At 44.1% G+C, this 20,198-nt stretch overlaps 1 protein-coding gene across 1 annotated transcript in view; it reads right to left on the minus strand.

Moving 5' to 3' along the window:
* Positions 1-20,198, minus strand: part of LOC122559483 (uncharacterized) — a 183,730-nt gene that overhangs the window by 53,106 nt on the left and 110,426 nt on the right. Inside the window, exons 38-45 of the mRNA XM_087996932.1 lie at positions 19,888-20,007; positions 18,496-18,690; positions 16,271-16,369; positions 12,567-12,749; positions 5,485-5,583; positions 5,191-5,379; positions 2,806-2,904; positions 1,578-1,705 (exon numbers count right to left, since the gene is read on the minus strand). Coding sequence (XP_087853058.1) covers positions 1,578-1,705; positions 2,806-2,904; positions 5,191-5,379; positions 5,485-5,583; positions 12,567-12,749; positions 16,271-16,369; positions 18,496-18,690; positions 19,888-20,007 — 1,112 coding nt within the window. The remainder of the gene's footprint in view (positions 1-1,577; positions 1,706-2,805; positions 2,905-5,190; positions 5,380-5,484; positions 5,584-12,566; positions 12,750-16,270; positions 16,370-18,495; positions 18,691-19,887; positions 20,008-20,198) is intronic.

Below are 20,198 nucleotides of genomic sequence, written 5' to 3' on the forward strand. Positions count from 1 at the left end.
ACAACCCCTTACCCCTGGCACATTATCACCTCCAACACAACCTCTGTGAAACAGCTATAATGACGTCTATCTAGCTGGTCTATATTCCTGAGACCCTAAAGCAGTCTTTGGCTCCAACAGGCTGTTCAAATTGATCTCCCACATAAATTAAGAAACTAGGTGTGGACTTTGGAACATTGAAGAATCCAACAGATATTTATTGCAACTAACTATTCTATGCACATATTACTTTCTTCAATGTCTGTGCTAATATTATGCTATTAGTTAACAACTGAAGAAGCTGCTTCCAGTATCATGTCATGTTTCAAATGATTCAAAGTATGAGGAATATGATGTCTTTACACCCTCCGATGCTATAATGCAGTGATGATATCACAAGCACGTCTCTCAATGGGGCACACTGACTTATTGCTGACAAAACACAACAGCCTCAGAACCCATTTGGCACCTACGATTCATTGGCCAAATTCAAATGAGGCCATGGTCCTGAATTCATCCATATTTTAACAGATGTTTTAGCAAAAGAAAGGAATTTTCCATTTTGCAACCACCCCGAGCAGATTATGAATAGTTTTAAGTGAACCCCCACCTCCTTCTCTCCCTGCTTTTTACTGTCACAAAGCTTGTCCCTTTTTTCCTAAAAGCTGTTCCTTGGCTCAAGGAGACACTGTCCTTGATTTTTTTCCTGAGGGGTAATAAACCAGGCTGGGCTCCGATCAGTCTGGTTTGGTACTGAGCTTAAAGAGTATTGAGAGGCCTTTTTGTTTATATGTTCAGGCTAAAGTCGTCATGTTTTAGAAGTGACCTGTAGAATAAAAAGGGAGTGGTCAGCTCTCCAGCTGAGCAGGTTAGTTCAGTCCAGAATTGGTTGGGAGTTCAACAGTGAGCTGTGTGGTAACTCTCTCTTCTACCCTTCTAACTTCAACCTGTAAGCATCTGACCCTTTTTTGCACTATATCTTAAAGGGGACTTGTTTATTGGGACTGTTGTGTATATTCAGAACAATATACTTAAGTCTAGTTTGGATAGACTGAGGTCTGTAGGGGTTCTTTATTCTGTTCTTCATGTTTCATTTGTAACTTTATGAATAAAGTGTTTGTCTGTTTTAAATCTGGTAGTCAACCCTGCTAATTTAATCTGAATAATTTTTACTGTACACTTACCAAAACAAATTGCTTAGTTATGGTCTGGGCTGCCTGTTTAAGAATGAGATTAGATTAGATTTCATTACAGTGTGGAAACAGCCTTCGGCCCAACAAGTCCACACCGACCCGCCGAAGCGCAACCCACCCATACCCCTACCCCTACATTTACATTTACCCCTTATCTAACACTACGGGCAATTTAGCATGGCCAATTCACCTAATCTGCACATCTTTGGACTGTGGGAGGAAACCGGAGCACCCGGAGGAAACCCACGCAGACACGGGGAGAATGTGCAAACTCCACACAGTCAGTCGCCTGAGGCGGGAATTGAACCCGGGTCTCTGGCGCTGTGAGGCAGCAGTGCTAACCACTGGCCACCGTGCCGCCCACAATGCTTTGAGTGGTCTGACCTAGTCCATAACAGTACTCACATTGTATTGTATTGTCTCATTCGGGGATGCAGAAGGTGGTTTCCAGCTGACAAGCACACAGTATGATTCGAATTCTCCCACCCTCACTTGCTGAGGGGCTGCTGGGGTCTTGTTGGATGGGACTGTAACTGAAGAAGCAGGAAACAAATTAATTGCACTTTTCCTTTTCAAAAATATTCATCCAAGATAAAGGGACAGGATTCAGGGATAAATCAGCAAGGTGGTGCAAGCATTGCTTTTAATGGCTTGAAATATCTAAGAGATAGGTTGCCAACTCTAGTTACCCATGTTCCTGGCAGTCCCCAACACGGCCTCGAACAGCCTCCAACAAACTCCAAAAATTAGATGCCTGATTTGTCATTCTCTAGGCATACTACCTTGTATCAGATAGAAAGCAAGCAGACCCAATTGCATGATTCATAACTGCCTGTGAAGAAACTTTTGTCTCATAGCAAACAAACCAGAAATAGTCAAAAGAAAATGACTATTTTAGCTCTTCAGAGGGTCTTGGAGATTAGCGACAATTCCAGGAGGCCAGGGAAGAGTTGACAATCCTTGTAGGAGGAAGGGAGGAGGACAAAGGAGTTAGATATTTTGAGCTGCCGAGAGAGCGTGAAGTGGAGAGGGGGCAGTACACCAAGTCTTTGTCTGAACACAGTGAAGAGAAAGGAACGCGCAAAGGAAGGTGTGATTTTACTGAGGTAAAACCCCAACAAAACGTTTTAATCTTCAGAGAAGCACTGACGATAATCTCCTGAAAACACTCAGGAGAGGCAAAGAACAGGTAGCACTAAACCAGCAGGGGCTGGAGGATAAGGAAAAAAAAACAGACCTCGCTTTAAGCTTTTTTTTCAAAATGTCTACATCCTGAGTGGAAATAAGAGAGACAGCTGTTGGAAGCTTTTATACAGAGAAAGCTTTTATACAGAGCCACCTTGGATTTCCAAAAAGCTTCAAACAATTGATAGTAAATGCATTTTGGAACAACAGTATCCCAAATTTCATGGGAACAGATTCTGCTGACAATTTGGGAGTTCCAGGTGAGATCAGGAAATAATGAGGGTCAATACAGCAATACGTGCGGAAGGTATAGAGAGGTTACATCCGTGTGGAGCAATGGGGAATTCTCTGGGATGTATTACTCCACTTTAGTTTAACATTAGTCATCCATTGGTTAAGATGGAACAAGAATAAATGGTTAACAAAGTGACATAAGAGAAATACTTACAGCTTTGTGTCATAAACTTCAATGTTGAACCAGTGTCTTCTTTTCCAAATAATGTTTTTGCAGAAACAGTTACAATGTAGACAGTTGACTGATTCAGATCTGTTAAAGGAAAATAATAAGATGGTGACTGACTGGGTTCCATTTTAAAGAAGTGACTGTGCTGTTTTTGGATGACAACCAACACAACTACAATCAAATCTCAGAGGCAAAGCAGCTGGACCTAAGTCCCAACAATTTTTTTAAAACAATGGAATATCTGTGCAAGGTATAAAACGTTGCAAACACGTGGGACACTGATTGTTCTATCTTGGCAATAAAACTGCACCTTTAGGAATCCTTATGACAATTTAAGTGAAGACACCTTCCCTCTTATAGTCCTTCTCATTTGCTGTGCTAGTATTCCTTAAGGGGCACTTATCCGGAGCAGAAATGGGAAAGTTTCATTAGTCATGAACAGTCTCTGATTGACTGTACTCCCTGAAAAAATTCATTTCGAAAATCAAAACTTGATCTTTGTGAAAGAAGAAGAGGGGAAGCAGTGTAGTGGAGAAAATGTAGAGAATCACCAGGAGACGCAGAGAGTTCTTCAAGAAATAGGTCTTTTATTTGCAAACAAGAAACCGTGACACTGAGAAAACAGATTCTCGAATGCCCCCGAACCTCAGGGTCTGTGGATATTTATATTTTTTGTATCATGATTCTGTTAGCTTATCAGCATGTCCAACTATATTAACCAAAGTACCTCACTCTAGCTACGCAATAAACCAGTGATGTTAGTTCCCATTATCTCTTTAGTTGTACATTCTACTTAATGTTATTCTAATGTCACGGTTAAATATTTATTGCTCACTATGCTACCGTGATCTTCAATTGCAGACTAACCTGTTATGATAGATATTTAGCTATTCCATCTATTATAATAGTCTCCTGTCTCAAGCTGACTCGACTAACTATTAATTAGATATTTTAATGTCATGTCCCAAATATTTATGGTCCCAATCCTGTCATAATAACATTTAACAGAGAAACTTGCTTTATTACTTGTGTTACTCATCACGCCACAGTGACCTTTCATCCTTAACCTTACTTTGCTAATTGGTGTAAGAATGTTCCACTATAGTTAACCCATCCTGCCTGCCACAGAACACAGATTGCCAGTGGTCTTCATGTTTTAACCCTTTCCATGCTTTCATGCTCTTTATTTTCCATAGCAGCAGATGTTATATATTTAGATTTTGCAAAATTAATTTGAAAAGATGCCACATCGAAAGGTTACTACACCAGACAAGAGCACATGGTGCAGGGTGGAACATATTATCATGGATAAAGGATGGGTTAGTGAACAGGAAGCAGAGACTAGTGATAATAGGTCTTTCTTAGGTTGGCAACTGTGGAGCGCCGCAGTCATTGCTGGGTCCTTAACTACATATAATGCAGAAGGAGAGACCTTGAAAAAGCTGTCTTTCTGACTGACTGTGAACTGAATGGGAGGAACGAAAAATCACAGTGACATCAAGTGATTACATGGGGCGAATGCACTGGGAAAACTTTATTTATTAAAATTAATTAACTCTAAATTAAGATCAATTGTTTTTGTGCAAACTAAATCCAATTTGAACATTTATCATATAATTCCCAGTGTTCAATTAATTTGAATCCCTACAGTGTGGAGGCAGGCTGTCAAGTCCACATTGACCCTTCAAAGAGCATCTTTCCCAGACCCATCCCCTACCCCATCCTTGTAACCCTGCATTTCCCAGGGTTAATCCACCTAGCCTTCACAGCCCTGGACACGACAGGCCTATCCACCCAACCTGCACATCCTAGGACTGTGGGAAGAAACCCACGCAGACTCCACACAGGAAGTTGTCAGCTGGTACAACTGAACCTGGATCCTTGGTGCTGTGAGGCAACAGTGCTAACCGCTGAGCTACCTGAAATGTCTTTAGAAATCCCATAACTGGTTCTTTGAGCTCTAACAATCATTTTTTTCCAGGCTGCAGGATCCAATGCAAAACATTTTCACCTGCCTCAGTAGTTTCTGGCAATAATTTCATCTTTTACCCCTTCATTACCCTCATACAATGGTCATAGGTCATTGGTACTTTTGTGCGTTTCCTCCTGATTGATCATTATCTTAATTTAATTTTAATATTGATCTTTAATTTGATATATTTGAATGCCACATCACATCTGCACTCTGATAAAGTCTCCCATAACCCAGTGTAACGTTCAAGGCTGCCCATGTGGGACAGGAGTCTGGTGGAAGGGGGATCTACTGCAGGACCCATCTCCAAAGTTACTGGATCCCAGCGTCACTGTCCCTAACTCAGCAGATTACAGAAGCAAAAGACCATTCTCACTCCACATTTTCCATGTCTTTACCTGTGAGGATCACAGTGGTTATCGGAGGGAAAGCAATTATATTCCTGGTGGGTCCACCACGAGCATAAGGACCATAGCTAATGGAGTAGGACCAAATGAGGGCAGCCTTTGAAGGGTGTAGATCCCAGCCAATCACAGCAGTAGATGAGGTAATATGGGAGGCGTACACATTGATGATGAATCTCAAAGCTGCCAACAAAATAGAGCCTCAGTCAATTTAAGAAAAACATCTCTGTTCCCTTGCAGAGAGAGAGAGACAACTTTAGACTGATGATAAAATTTGTAAATACATACATGGGAGAGTAGTAACATTCAGATGCTGGGAGCTGAGTGTCCGGTTAAAAAGGGAGTGACACACAATGGACACTGTATAGGTAGTGTCTGGTTTCAATCCTGAAAAAAAATACTCATGGTTAATATAACTAGCAGAATACCAAGGTTCACTAAATTCATTGTGTCAGAATACTTTGTTATTTATTCTTACTTCTTGACCTCCCTTCCCTCATTCAGGGTTTACAGTTTTTTATGGATTGTTGTTCTTGCATGATGTTTGTCAGTGTAACAAACTTTGTCAGAAAGTGATTGGTTCACATTTGCGACCTCAGACTGCAACATCAGGCTAATGCCTTGTTCACAGGAGTCACAGTTATAATCATATCAAAAAGCTGGGAGGATGAGTGGTGCCAATTTTATCTTTTCAAGCTGTTCACCTTCACAGGTGCATCAAGTTGTATGCCTGCAGCAAAGTGTGTTGGACCTCCCCCAGTGTGGACAACAGACCACTTCTTTATTGAGTGTGTGAATTTCCATGTTAGTTCTCCAATTTCTCTGCTGGGCAGGTGAGACTCGAGGCAACTGATATAAACATTGGTCTAAACTACTGTTAAGGGATTTCTATTGACATCCCAGCAAAGCTGTAATGCCAATCTCTCCAGTGTTCACACTCCAATAATGTGACCGGGTAACCAGTGTACACAACAACATTTCATCCATCAGATCAAGAACAGGATCCATGGATGATTTCCTCTCTTTTAATTTAGGACAAGTGCGAGAAATAACGACACCCACCTCCCCAACCCCAGGGACTGCCCTGATAGAAGCAAGACTTGCTTTTCTGCACGACTTTCCAAAATCAGCCAACAATGTACTTCTCAAGTAGAGTCACTGTGGCTATGTAAGAAATGGAGCAGCCAAGTTCCACACAGCAAGGTTCTACAGGCAGGAGCTAAATGATGACCAGAATCTGTTTTGCTGATGTTGCTTGTGGTATAAGCACTGCCAAGACATAGAGAAGGTGACCACCTTTGAAACAGCATCATGGGATCTGTTACCTTTATCTACCTTGGTCTCATCTGCAGCTGTCATTTAGTTGCAATGGATTCCAGTCTCCAGCACACTGTTTTAATTTATTTGTGTGATGTGGGTGTCACTGGCTGGTCAGCATTTATTGCCCACCCATAGCTGCCCTTGAACTGAGTGACTTGCTGGGCTATTTCAGAGGGTGGAAAATGTGTTGCTGGAAAAGCGCAGCAGGTCAGGCAGCATCCAGGGAACAGGAGAATCCACGTTCCGGGCATAAGCCCTATTTCAGAGGGCGGTCAAGAGCTAATCACATCCCTGTGTCCCTGGAGTTACATGCAGGCCGGACCAGGTGAGAATGGCAGATTTCTTTTCCTGAAGGACATTAGTTTGCCAGATGGGTTTTTAAAAATTGAATTCAAGTTCCACTATCTGACTTGGCGGGCTTTGAACCCACATCCTCAGAACAAAAGCTGAGTTTCTGGATTAACAGCCTAGAATTAATACCACTGGGGTCATCACTTCCCCTGTTTTAAAGTGCAGAATCCAGGGTCAGCAATGAGTATAGAATGGGAGAAAGTGAGGTCTGCAGATGCTGGAGATCAAAGTTGAAACTTTATTGCTGGAACAGCACAGCAGGTCAGGCAGCATCCAGGGAACAGGAGATTCGACGTTTCGGGCACAGGCCCTTCTTCAGGAATGAGCAGAGAGTGTTCAGCAGGAGAAGATAAAAGGTAGGGAGGAGGGACTTGGAGGAGGGGAGTTGGAAATGTGATAGGTGGAAAGAGGTCAAGGTGAGGGTGATAGGTCGGAGTAGGGTGGAGGCGGAGAGGTCAAGAAGAAGACTGCAGGTCAGGAAGGCGGTGCCGGGCTGGAAGGATCCGGCTGAGACAAGGTGGGGGGAGGGGGGATGAAGAAACTGGTGAAGTCCAAGTTCATCCCCTGCGGTTGGAGGGTTCCCAGTCGGAAGATAAGACGCTCCTCCTCCGACCGTCGGGTTGTTGTGGTTTGGCGGTGGATGAGTCCAATGACCTGCATATCCTCGGTGGAGTGGGAGGGGGAGTTGAAATGCTGTGCCACAGGTTGGTTGGGTTGGTTCGTCCGGGTGGCCCAGAGGTGCTCCCTGAATCGCTCCGCAAGTAGGCGGCCTGTCTCCCCAATATAGAGGAGGCCACACCGGCTGCAGCGGATGCAGTAGATGATGTGGGTGGAGGTGCAGGTGAATCTGTGGCGGATATGGAAGTTTCCCTTGGGGCCTTGGAGAGAAGTGAGGGGGGAGGTGTGGGCGCAAGTGTTGCACCTCCTGCGGTTGCAAGGGAAGGTGCCGGGAGTGGTGGTTGGGTCGGTGGGGGGTGTGGATCTGACAAGGGAGTCGCGGAGGGAGTGGTCTCTACGGAAAGCTGATAGGGGAGGGGAGGGAAATATATCCTTGGTGCTGGGGTCTGTTTGGAGGTGGCGGAAGTGACGGCGGATGATGCGCTGTACATGGAGATTGGTGGGGTGGTAGGTGAGGACCAGTGGGGTTCTGTCCTGGTGGCGGTTGGAGGGGCGGGGCTCAAGGGCGGAGGAGCGGGAAGTGGAGGAGATGCGGTGGAGGGCACCGTCGACCACGTCGGGGGGGAAATTGCGGTCCTTGAAGAAGGAGGCCATCTGTGTTGTACGTATTTTGAACTGGTCCTCCTGGGAGCAGATGCGGCGGAGACGAAGGAATTGGGAGAATGGGATGGCGTTTTTACAGGGGGCAGGATGGGAGGAGGTGTAGTCCAGGTAGCTGTGGGAGTCGGTAGGTTTGTAGTAGATGTCCGTGTTGATTCGGTCGCCTGAGATAGAAACAGAAAGGTCTAGGAAGGGGAGGGAGGAGTCCGAGACTGTCCAGGTGAATTTGAGGTCGGGGTGGAAGGTGTTGGTGTAGTGGATGAACTGTTCAACCTCCTCGTGGGAGCACGAGGTAGCGCCGATACAGTCATCAATGTAGCGAAGAAAAAGATGGGGGGTGGGGCCAGTGTAGTTGCGGAAGATGGATTGTTCCACATACCCTACGAAGAGGCAGGCGTAGCTGGGGCCCATGCGGGTGCCCATGGCTACTCCTTTTGTTTGGAGAAAGTGGGAGGATTGGAAAGAAAAGTTGTTCAGGGTGAGGACCAGTTCGGTCAGTCGAAGGAGGGTGTCGGTGGAAGGGTACTGGGTGGTACAGCGGTATGAGTATAGAATACCAAAGCAGATCTACTAAGGAGAACTATCTCAGGGTAAACCACATGAAGGTGGCCAGTATGATTTCGCATTAAAGGTCACTTCTTTTGGGAAAATATTACTATTAATGGCTCACGTGGAGGGAAGCATTAGCTGTGAAGGCTATCTGAGACAAACATACAATATTCAACCTGCATGGAGGAAAGCTTAAAGTGTCATAGTTGCAGAGATTCCTCCAAGCATAAGCAGGAACAGAACTGGCAGTTTTGGGAAGGTCCACACCAAACTTGCAATGGACTCCACTGTGATGAGAGGATTCAGAGAGGCAAATGAGAAATTTACCAGGAAGCTTTGGAGTTCAATGAATCTACAACCTTCTAGATATTTTAATCAACCTGTTTAGAGAGGTTATTTCACACCTTTGGAGCAAGTGGAACTTGGTCCATAGGAAGGGACACTACCTGAGAGTGCAACCACTGAGCCACACCTGACACACATGACCCTGGTTGAGATCTGACATAAACTAAGGAACAAAGGTGGAACCTTACTATATGAATCTTTAGGGCAACTGAGTTTGCAAACTAATCTGTGATCCTGTGTGAGGAGAGACATTGCCTTATCAGCAGGAGGTAGAGTTGCAGGGAGGGCGTCTTAGATTACCATTGGAAACCACTTGGTTGATTGGTTTAAAAAAATGCCATAAAACCGAAAAATATTGTCTGATTCTCTAACATGTGACTTGGGAGTTTACATGAATGAAGAAGATGTGAAAGAAACTTGAACTAATGTGTAAATCTTCCTTTGAGAAATTCACAATTTCATGTTGACTTCAGACTCGCTGTGATTCAGTTGCTATCTCTGGGGATGATGATGTATTGTAAATTTCCCTTTACTTCAAACTCATGATGATTTATGATTAGATTAGATTAGATTAGATACCCTACAGTATGGAAACAGGCCCCAAAAAGTCCACACTGACCCTCCGTAGACTAACCCACCCAGATCCATCCCCCCACCTTATATTTACCCCAGACTAATGCACCTAACACTATGGGCAATTTGGCATGGACAGTTTACCTGGCCTGCACATTTTTGGACTGTGGGAGGAAACCGGAGCACCCGGAGGAAACCCACACAGACACGGGGAGAATGTGCAAACTCCACACAGACAGTCACCCGAGGCAGGAATTGAACTCGGGTCCCTGGCGCTATGAGGCTGCAGTACTAATCACTGAGCCACCGTGCTGGCATGTAGTCTATGACCCTTCAATTAAAAATTAACTAAGTTAAATAGCAAATCAGTGTTGGTCAATGGCTTGTTTTACATTTAGGCAGATTCTCAGCCTGCTGCCTATTTCTAGGTGGAAACCATTTAACTAGAATCATAGAATCTCTCCAATGTGGAGACAGGCCATACTTCCCAAAAAGTCCAAATCACCTCTCTGAAAAGCATCCCACCCAGACCCATCGCCTTACTCTCTCCCTGTATTTACCATGGCTATTCCACCCAGCCTACACATCCCTGGGCACTATGGGGCACTTTAGCATAGCCAATCCACCTAACCTGCACATCTTTGGATGATGGGAGGAAACCAGAGGAAACCCATGCAGACAGGGGGATCATGTGCAAACTCCACCCAGACAGTAGTCTGAGAGTGGAATTGAATGGGGGTCCCTGGTACTGTGAGGCTGCAGTACTAACCATTGAGTTACCACCATTCCCACTTATATCACATTCCCTTTGCTCCATCCATTGATATCAACGGAGTGGTGGTGGGGAGGAAATGATTTTACAACTTCAGCCCTTCACATGCTATTCATGTTTTGCTAAACCAGCTGCAATTTTAAAACATCTTACTAGGTCAGACATTACTTTAGCAGTATGTTTTAATCAAATCCCTTGCTTATCACTCTCAGGAGGCTAAAAAGATAAATTGAGGAAACCAGGATGGGTGGAACATTGGAATTTACAATGGGAAAACTGGGAGGCTTCCTGTTGCATGATGAGTGGAGGATGGAACATATCCGGATAACAATGAAAAGGAAAACGTTTACCAACTTCAGTTATTGGAAATGTGGCAACTTCTTTGTTCAGACAAAACAATCTCCTGATTCTTTATTTTAAAATGAGTCAAATGCAAAGTATCAAAGGGTTGTCTATGAACTTAGTTGGTGACTCAGTGGGATACAGGCGCCTGGACCAAGTAGGTCCTAAGTTCAACTCCAGGATGTGTTGTGTTGAGTTGATCTATTTTCCTGCCGGTGCAGAGGAGGGATTAAAATCAGGCACCCCTTCTGATCACTGATCAGCGATCCAGGGGCGAGTCGATACGAATCTTGCAATAAACAAAGAAAGAGACTGACGCGAGTTGAATGATAGAAACAGAATTGAGGGATGTTGAACCTTCTCAGGGTCAGACCTGAGTTTAACCGGTGTCCTGCTGGACATTAAATAGATGGAAAGCACTCTTCCTGTGGGGAAGCAAGATAATAACCAGGGAATATAATGACACAAATGACACATGACCACCACATGCAGACAGCCTTGGCAGCAAACCTCATCCTGCAAAATCTACTTGGATATTAGATGAAACATTGAAATCTAATCTTTACAAATTAGTAAGACTGTCAGACTCATGTGACCTGGGTCTTTCTCACATTGGGGAACAAGCTAGAAATATATCTTTGCCCGTCATTGTCATCCATTTGTGAATGAGCCCATTCCTTCTTTGGACAAATTATTTGGCTTCATTTAAAAATTAAACAACCTAGCGACTTTGGCAGTAGCATTTTATCTAACCAGTTGGGAAGTCTGAAAGTTATGCATTCTCGGATTCTCAGTCACTTGCAATGCGATCTGAAGATCATTTCACACTGAAGACGCATCCCTCCTTTTGCGTAAACATTTTACACAGTAACCTCCAGACTCAAGATCAACATCGTCTTACTCGCAGCAATCACTATCAGAGGTGAAGGAGTGACTTCAGGGTCAGCTGCAGCTCAGTGGTAGCACTGCTGATTCTGAATAAGGAGATTGTGAGTTCAAATCCAACTCAGGAGATTTGGAAGGATAGTCAAAAAGTGTGGCGCTGGAAAAACACAGCTGGTCATGCAGCATCCCAGGAGCAGAAGAATCGATGTTTTGAGCATAAACTCGTCATCAGGAAGAGGAGGAGAACTTCTTCAAGGTGGGCATCCTGATGAAGAGCTTATACTCAAAACATCGACTCTCCTGCTCCTCGGATGCTGCCTGACCGGCTGTGCTTTTCCAGCACCACACATTTTGACTCTGATCTCCAGAATCTGCAGTTCTCACTTTCTTCTAGATTTGGAACGATAGTCCAGTGAACACTGAAGAGAGAGCAGCCCTGTCAGTGTTCCAACTGAAAGACCACTCCAGTGAATCAATGACACATTACCGTATGTGAAAACGCCACAAAACTCCTATGAAGAGGAGCAGAGTACTTGTTGCCAGTATCCTGGCCAATTTTAATCCTTCAATCTGCTGCTTGTGAGAACTTGCTGCGTGCAAATTGGCTGCTGTACTTCCTGGGGCTGAGTTTTACACAGTTCCTGTGATCACAGGCCACCCCGTCATAAAATTCAGTCAGCCTGCTCATTATGGAGATGGCTGGCACTTAGCAATTTAACGCTAGGAGCAGGGTCAGTTGCTTTAAATTGAGACACGTTCACCTCCTACCTCGGGAGAAAATCCCAAAATAGTGAGAGAGTGCCTGGCACGAGAGGTGGTCACATCTGGGATGACAGGGAGCCCTAAAAAAAATGAGGAGCCCTACTTAAGATAAGGCCAGGGTATCACTGGGGCCAGGCAGCCAAATTCCAAGGTCCGTCCACATACATGAGGGCTGGTTAATTTCACGTCTTACCTGTGATCACTGCCTCTGTACTGGTTAAGGTAAAGCTGACAGTGTGGACAGTGTCGGGGCTCCCAACGCTGTAGTAGTGCAGACTGCAGGCCCTCAGAGCACTCACACTCCCAATAGGGGCCCAGGAGATCACAGCACTGGTGGTGGTGATGGAGGTCAAACTCAGAGATTCTGGAATCATTTCTGAAGGCAAAAGTAATATTAAAAAAAAAATCAAACACAATGAGTACCCATTTTATAGCCTCTGGGTTCGAATCAAGAGGGCAATATTTCCTACCATCTTCAAAGGAAAATTCCCAGGAACTGATAGAAATGACCAAAGCTCATGATTTCACACTTTCAAGAGGTTTACTATAATAAACAAATTAAAATCAACTTTAATCAAACATTCCTCAATAGGCAAACAATACACCAAACTGACAAAAAGGTGCTTTCGCAATTCTATTTACCAAAATTGAAAAACATTTCACATCACCTTTTGGAAGCACTTCTGGAAGATGTGGAGCAACATAAATCTAAGGGTCAATTCACTTCCAGAAATACTCTGTTCTCTTTGCCCTCTTCTGCTATCTTTGGAAAATGACTCCATTCACCCTGTCTCTTCCAGAGCTGATTTCCACCAACAACGCTACCATGATTATTCTTACCCAGTTGTGAGTTTGCTCACTGAGCTGGTAGATTTGTTCTCAGATGTTTTGTCACAAACACATAAACAACATCCTCACCAGTATAAAGTTCATCAAAGAGTAAGAGACGAACAATAGACCCCCCTTCCTGGACGTCACAGTTGAACAAAAAGCTAATGGAGAGCTACAAACAAGCGTTTATAGGAAAGCCACGCACACTGGCCAACTACAGGAGCAATCATCCCAACATCCACAAATGGAGCTGCATCAGGACATTATTTAAATGAACCACAATACACCGCAGCACCCAGGAACTACGAGAAGCCAAGGAAAAATACCTGTACACGGTATTCAGGAACAACGGGTAACCAAAAAGCGCAGTCTGCTGACTCCTGCACAACAGACCTAAACTGGAAGACACAACACGCCCAGAGACCCTAGCCACCCTGCCATACATCAAAGACATCTCAGAGATGACGACCAGACCACTCTGGCCCCTAGGCATCATGGTAGCCCATAAACCTCCCAATGCACTGAAACAGCTCCTGATGAATCTAAAGGACCCCGTACTAATAACCAGCAGAACGAACGTCACAATTCAAAATACCCTGCAAGGACTGCAACAAACATTACATTGGACAGACGGGCAGGAAACTCGCCACCAGATTATATGAGCACCAACTAGCCACCAATTGACATGACAAACAATCATTAATATGCACACACACACAGGCAAAGAGAGACACCAGTTTGATTGGGACAATATGTCCATCCCGGGACAGGCCAAACAAAGATACACATGGGAACTCCATTAACAAACATATCGACTTGAATCCCATTTACCAATCTCTCAGAAATAGAACCGGGAAGTGATATCACCCACCACAACAGATCAAGACACACAAATAGAACACCAGTGCTTCGCCGGAGGCTCACTGGTGATGTTACCCCTAGTGTGGTGATGAAACATCTGAGAAGAAATCTACCAGCTCAAAGAGCAAACTTACAACCCGATCCACAACCTCAGCTACAAATCTTCTCCAAAATCGCATTATTCGTATCCCTTAAGTCTCAAAAAGTCCCATGTTCTGTCCTCTTCTTTTTGAATAGATAAACTAACATCCTATTTGGTGCTTTATTCCCTCTGTACTTGACAGTAACGGCTCCTTTGTTCCTCCCTCTCAGTGTCTCTATCTCCAACAGCATCCTTATCTCCATCAAGACATAAAAACTGCCACTTGGATGTCCAATAGATTTCAGTGTAGATTTCTTTCCCCATGACAACCAGATCACACTGGTCTGTTTCCCAGCGGAAGTTTAGTATGATCACTGTTCTCCACCAGCCAGTGGATTCTGTTTCACCTCAAGGTAAAAGGAGGCATTGTAAAAGGTAAATAACTTGTAAAAACATTACATTGGTATCAAAAGATCATAAGAAAATATAACAAAAAAGAAATGTGGAATGCTGGAAATCAGAAACAAAATCAGAAATTTTTGGAAAAACTCAGGTCAGTTCTAAGGGAAGGTCACTGGACCTAAAAAGTTAACCCTGCTTTCTCTACACAGATACTGCCTGACCTGCTGAGTTTCTTCAGCAGTTTTTGACTTTAAGAAAACAATTTGTGTTTATGGCTGAAAAATAGGTTGTTATTTTCTGGATCAATGTTTAAAATCCAGGAGAGAATGAAAGTTTGCCTGAAATTCCTCTCCAGCCAACACTTTGTACAGAGCTCTAACATACTGCTGATCTCTTTTCAAAGCCTAACCCAAGCAGTTACTCTTCTTGTGGAGTCAGTTTATGTCTTCAGTACCTGGGTGGTAATCCGGTGGGATCGGATTATCCACAATTACAGATCCTTCCTGACCTCTCAAAACAAAGTAAGCTGGTGGAATAGACATGGAACTGGTTCCCTAATGAGTGGGTCATCCATTCCACCGCAGTACCACCCATGCAGTGATATGAAGAATTTACCCCATTGAGTGATGACAGCCTGTTTAATCCTATGACAGGTATAGCAACAAACTTGCACCTCTCCTCACCCAACAGGTAGGGGCGTTTGCATAAAGAAAGACGAAGAGGGGAGCAGGTGGCCATTTTAGCACCTCAAGCAGAGATCAGCCAACTCAGGTCGCCATTGTCATCAGCTTCAACTTGATTCAAACATGATGCCTCCTCGAGGTAGTGCCGTGACTCTTCTTGTGACAGTACAGGGTGGTTCTCAACTCACGAGAATATGGACAGAACGTCCCATAAAGGATTTGGACAGCAGATTACTCTTTCCCCTCAGCCTCTTTAGTATGATGTTTGGACTCATGATGCAGCTCGATGGATGACTTGTCACCATTTTGAACAATTGACAGCAAGCTCCTCCCTTTCCTTGATGTCAATGCAGCGACACTTCAAGGTTTCTGCTTGGAATGTGATTGTTGAGGAAAGAGGATCTGCTGGGGGAGATGTTTTGTAGTCTTCTGGACAAAAAGCCAACTCTATCATAATTGGGTTTTACAGGAGTTTATTCTAATGCCTGTGGAACTGGTCTCAAGAAGGACATTAGCATTTGTTCTATGGCCCTCCTAATTAAGCTGGAGAACGTGATGGAGGAATTGCTGAAATTTGTTTCTACAAGTTGCTGATACAGAATCCAGGTCTCACTGCTGTACAGGAGTGTGGCAACAACAATTGCCCTGAACACTAGGACTCTTACTGACTTGCCTCAATCTCCATTACACAGGCCATGTTTATGCAATCTAGCATCATACTTTAACCCTGTAAAGTCTAATTTCATGCAGGTGAGTCTGCCTCGTCCAAGGCTAATGTAGTGTTCCGAAGATGTGATGCCCTAAAACTAAACACAGCTCCCAGTACTCAGATGTGGTCTAAGTACAGCAGCAGAAACTTGAAATACCTGGCTCTTGATTGAATTCCAAGTCCCGTTGTGATAAAAGGCAGCATTCATTTCATTGCTTTTGATCCTTTTTACATCTGTTCATGACCTTTTAGTGATTTTAATACTGGTGTGAATGACAGAAAGTTGTCTGACAATGGAATTTTGTGGAACAACTAACAAGAGAACTCACCAGAGTAGGTCTTGAAGGTAAAAGGCTGAGTGGTCACCAGGCCATCAGAGGTGGTGTTTACTTGGATCACAGTGGTACACAGTAAAAGGGAGCCCAGACCTGTAATTTCAGTCACATTAGTCACCAAGATTATACACAAAACATATAAAAATCATTTTCGCAAACAAACCTCTGAGTTTCTCTCGTATTGACGTAAGTAAATCTGCTGCAGTGTGGGATTGAGCCGCATAGACTTGGAATGGCAAATACTCTATTTCTGCTCTTTGCTCCTCTGGCCAGCTTGAATACGAGTCCACTCCAATATCCAAACACACAACCAAATCCTGTTCCCTGGTCATATCTGTGCACAATGGCCTATAGCAGCCTGCTGGACAGTACAGCATTAGTTTAAAATTCTCGTCCTTAGTTTTTAATCTCTCTTTGGCCTTTATCTCACATGTTTCTGTGTTTTGCTCTGGCACTCAATGTTCTAGTCGGCTGTGCTGCTCAAATTCTGGCCTCTTAAATATCTTCAATTTGAATTGTTCCTAATGGTGTAGATGTAAGAACAGAAATAGGTCATTATTTTCTTATGGGTCTGCTCTGTCATTCAATGAGATCATGATTGATCTGATAATCCTCAAATCCACTTCCCTGCCATACCCCCATACCTGTGAATGCTGTCCTGATTAAAAATCTTTTCATCTCAGCTTTGAATATACTTAATGACCCAGTCGCTTTGCAATGAAAAGTTTTACAGATTCACAATGTTAAGAAGAAAATCCTTGTCATCCTTACATGGGCCACCCCTTACTCTGAGATTACACACTCTGGTGTTGGACTTTCCCAAAAGCTGAACAACTTCTCAAGCATCTACCCTGTCAAGCTCACGGAGAATCTTACACGTTTCAATAAGGTGTGCTGTCATTCTTCCAAACTTTAATTGAGTACAGGCCTAACCTACATAATCTGTCCTCATAAGAAAATCTCTCCATACCCAGGATCAGCCCAGTGAACATTCTCTGGACTGCCTCCCATGTCAGTATAGTTTTGTTCAGGTAAGTGGATCAGAATTCTTCACAGAATTCCAGGTGTGCACTGACTAGTGCTTATATAGTTTTAGGAAGATCTTTCCACTCCTTTTGCAGCAAGTGCCAATGTTCCATTCACCTTCCATTTTACCCCAAATCTGTCTGCTCCATTTAAATAAATTCAGCTCCTATTCTTCCAAAGTGCATAATTTCACAGCTTCCCACATTATTTTCCATTTGCCATTCACTTAGCTGCCTGTATCCCTCTGCAGACTCCTTATGCCATCCTCACCACTTACCTTCCCACCTTTTTCTGAGTCATCCATAAACCTGATGATTATACATTCCCACATCCAAGCCATTAATAACTGTGGCCCAGTACCAGTCTGAAGATGCCCCCTTATCCCAACTCCCTGTGCTCTATTAGTTAGCCAATCCTCTATACATGCTAGTATACTACCTACAACACCATGCGCTCTTATCTTAGGAAGCAGCTTAATGTGTGATACCTGAACAAGCTTTTTCATTAATGGTCGCTATGCATCCAGTTACTTAGGCTTTGGTACTAGAATTAACTGCCTAAATCTGTCCAGCTCACTCCCTTTCTTTAAAACTTAACTCTTTGACAAATTGTCGGTCTCCCGTCCTCATATTGATTTTTGTGTCTTGCTGTCACTTTGTTTGATGTTCCTCTGAATCGCCTTGGTGATTCTTAAAGATGTGATTGAAATGTATATATTTGTCATTGTTGAGTTAACCCATCTAAGCGCGAGTGCCTGATAATTTCACTCTTGTTTGATTGAGGGGATTGAAGACCAGGATTTACCTGAGCTCATTGCAACGTTAAGTGACTGCCGTCAGCTGAGCAATCCTGCTGAGCAGCGTCACTAATGAGAAGATTTCTGAGGACATCAGTTCAATGAAGGCCATAAACAGTCAATCCCTTGGACTTCCCTGCTTTAACTCCCCGCTCAAGCTCAAGTCCCACGCCTCAGGTCCCCACATCTTCCCAAGTCATCCCGATTGCATTTAACTGACCACTTGCTGTTCTCTTCTAAGAAGAAAAGAGGCAAAATGCGAGCAAAGCCAGGGAAATTCAATCTTAGAGAACAGGATCATAAAGTTTCAGGTTTTATAGGTCAGGTTATTATGGTCTTCAATGTGTTAAGCAGTGTCTGAGGACAGAGAAGTCTAAGCAAGGTCTGCAATACCTACCGGTAAAAACTAAACTGGTGGTGTTTCCAGGATGGTAGGTTTGTAGCTGGATGATCCCGTTGGTGTGGTTTGTGCAGTTTGTGTTAACTTGGTAGTTGAGTATCTCAGTTCTGGGTATTGGGACGACTGTCCATCTCAATGTGACATTGGGTCCTGTGACACTGGCTGTTACAGCTTGTACCATGTTCCTGAGCTCTAGGGAAGAAGTGGAGAGGCAGACAGCTTGTTAATATTCAGACCTTGCTGTAAAGCAGTAGTGTGCAGAGCTAGAACAGATATTGACCATGCGTGACCATGGGCTGACCACTTCAACTCCCCCTCCCACTCCGCCAAGGACATGCAAGTACTGGAGCTCCTCCACCGTCAAATCCTAGCCACCTGATGCCTGGAGGATGAACACTTCATCTTCCTCCTTGGGATCCTCCAACCACACGGCATCAATGTCGATTTCGCCAGATTCCTCATCTTCCCTCCCCCAACCTCTCCCCAGATCCAACCCTCTAACTCAGCACTGCCCTCTTGAACTTCTCTCACCTGTCCATTTTCCTTCCCACTTATCTGCTCCAGCCTATCACCATCACCCCCCCCTACCTGCATCCACCTATTGCCTTCCTAGCTACCTTGCCCCAGTCCTACTCCCTCCTATTTATCTGTCAGCCCCCTTGTCCCCACCTACAACCATTCCTGATGAAACGTTGACCCTCCTGCTCCTCTGATGCTGCCTGACCTGCTGAGGTTTTCTAAAGCCACACTTTTTGACCATGAGCAATTAATGTAGAACTACAGGACTCGACAATTATTTATAGCAACATAAGAGAACAGGGTGGTTTTAGAATTAACAACATCTCCTTGATGAAGTTCTCAGACATTAACAATGAAATTAGGAGGAACCATACAGACATTAATGATCTGAAGATTTGTTGATTCATGAAATAGAACATTTTTCTTTAATATTGAACAATTAGGGCATATAAAGGGACATGAGATTGCAGGGCTGCATTGGGTAATTGGAGTAAAATGGATCAGACTCTGCGTCCTTGTACTTTATAGAGCTTTGTGTCTCCTGAACTCTGTTGCATACACTCAGGCATCGCCTGTGTACTCGGAGCGTATTGACAAAAGTAAAGGGGAAAATTGAAATTGTCATAGTCCTACTGGACCACACGGCTGCTCTCAAGGGAAGGAGCTCACTAATATTTAGTGTTTAATTCTTCAAGTGGGCTTAAACCCCTTGACCTACGGACACAGAGCTTAATAAACTCCCACCACAAGTACCAAACTCCATGCAAACTCCAGGGTTCAGCTGCAGCCCCATCAGGCTCCAAACACAAACCGAGACAGTATAAAAACTGGCTTCAGTGGAGAGAAATGCATGTGGTGGGACTGCCTTACCGTAACACCTGGGACCTGATCTCCTCCAGCCTGGTTTGCAGCTACATACCAGGGACCCGGCGCTGTCTCTGTGACAAACTGCATTGACGTCACAACTCAGGTTCAAGCACAGACGGGGCACTGCAAAACCAAGAACACACTGGAATATTAATGTGTTCACACAGTGCAAGGGTGACTCAGGGAATGAGCTGAAAATGTATTGCTGGAACAGCGCAGCAGGTCAGGCAATATCTAAGGAGCTAGAGAATCGATGTTTCGGGCATGAGTCCTTCTCCTGCTCCTTGGATGCTGCCTGACCTGCTGCGCTTTTC

Source organism: Chiloscyllium plagiosum, unplaced genomic scaffold, assembly GCF_037043375.1.
Source record: "Chiloscyllium plagiosum isolate Xiang-an unplaced genomic scaffold, Cpla_swu_hap1 HiC_scaffold_19, whole genome shotgun sequence".
NCBI lineage: Eukaryota > Metazoa > Chordata > Chondrichthyes > Orectolobiformes > Hemiscylliidae > Chiloscyllium > Chiloscyllium plagiosum.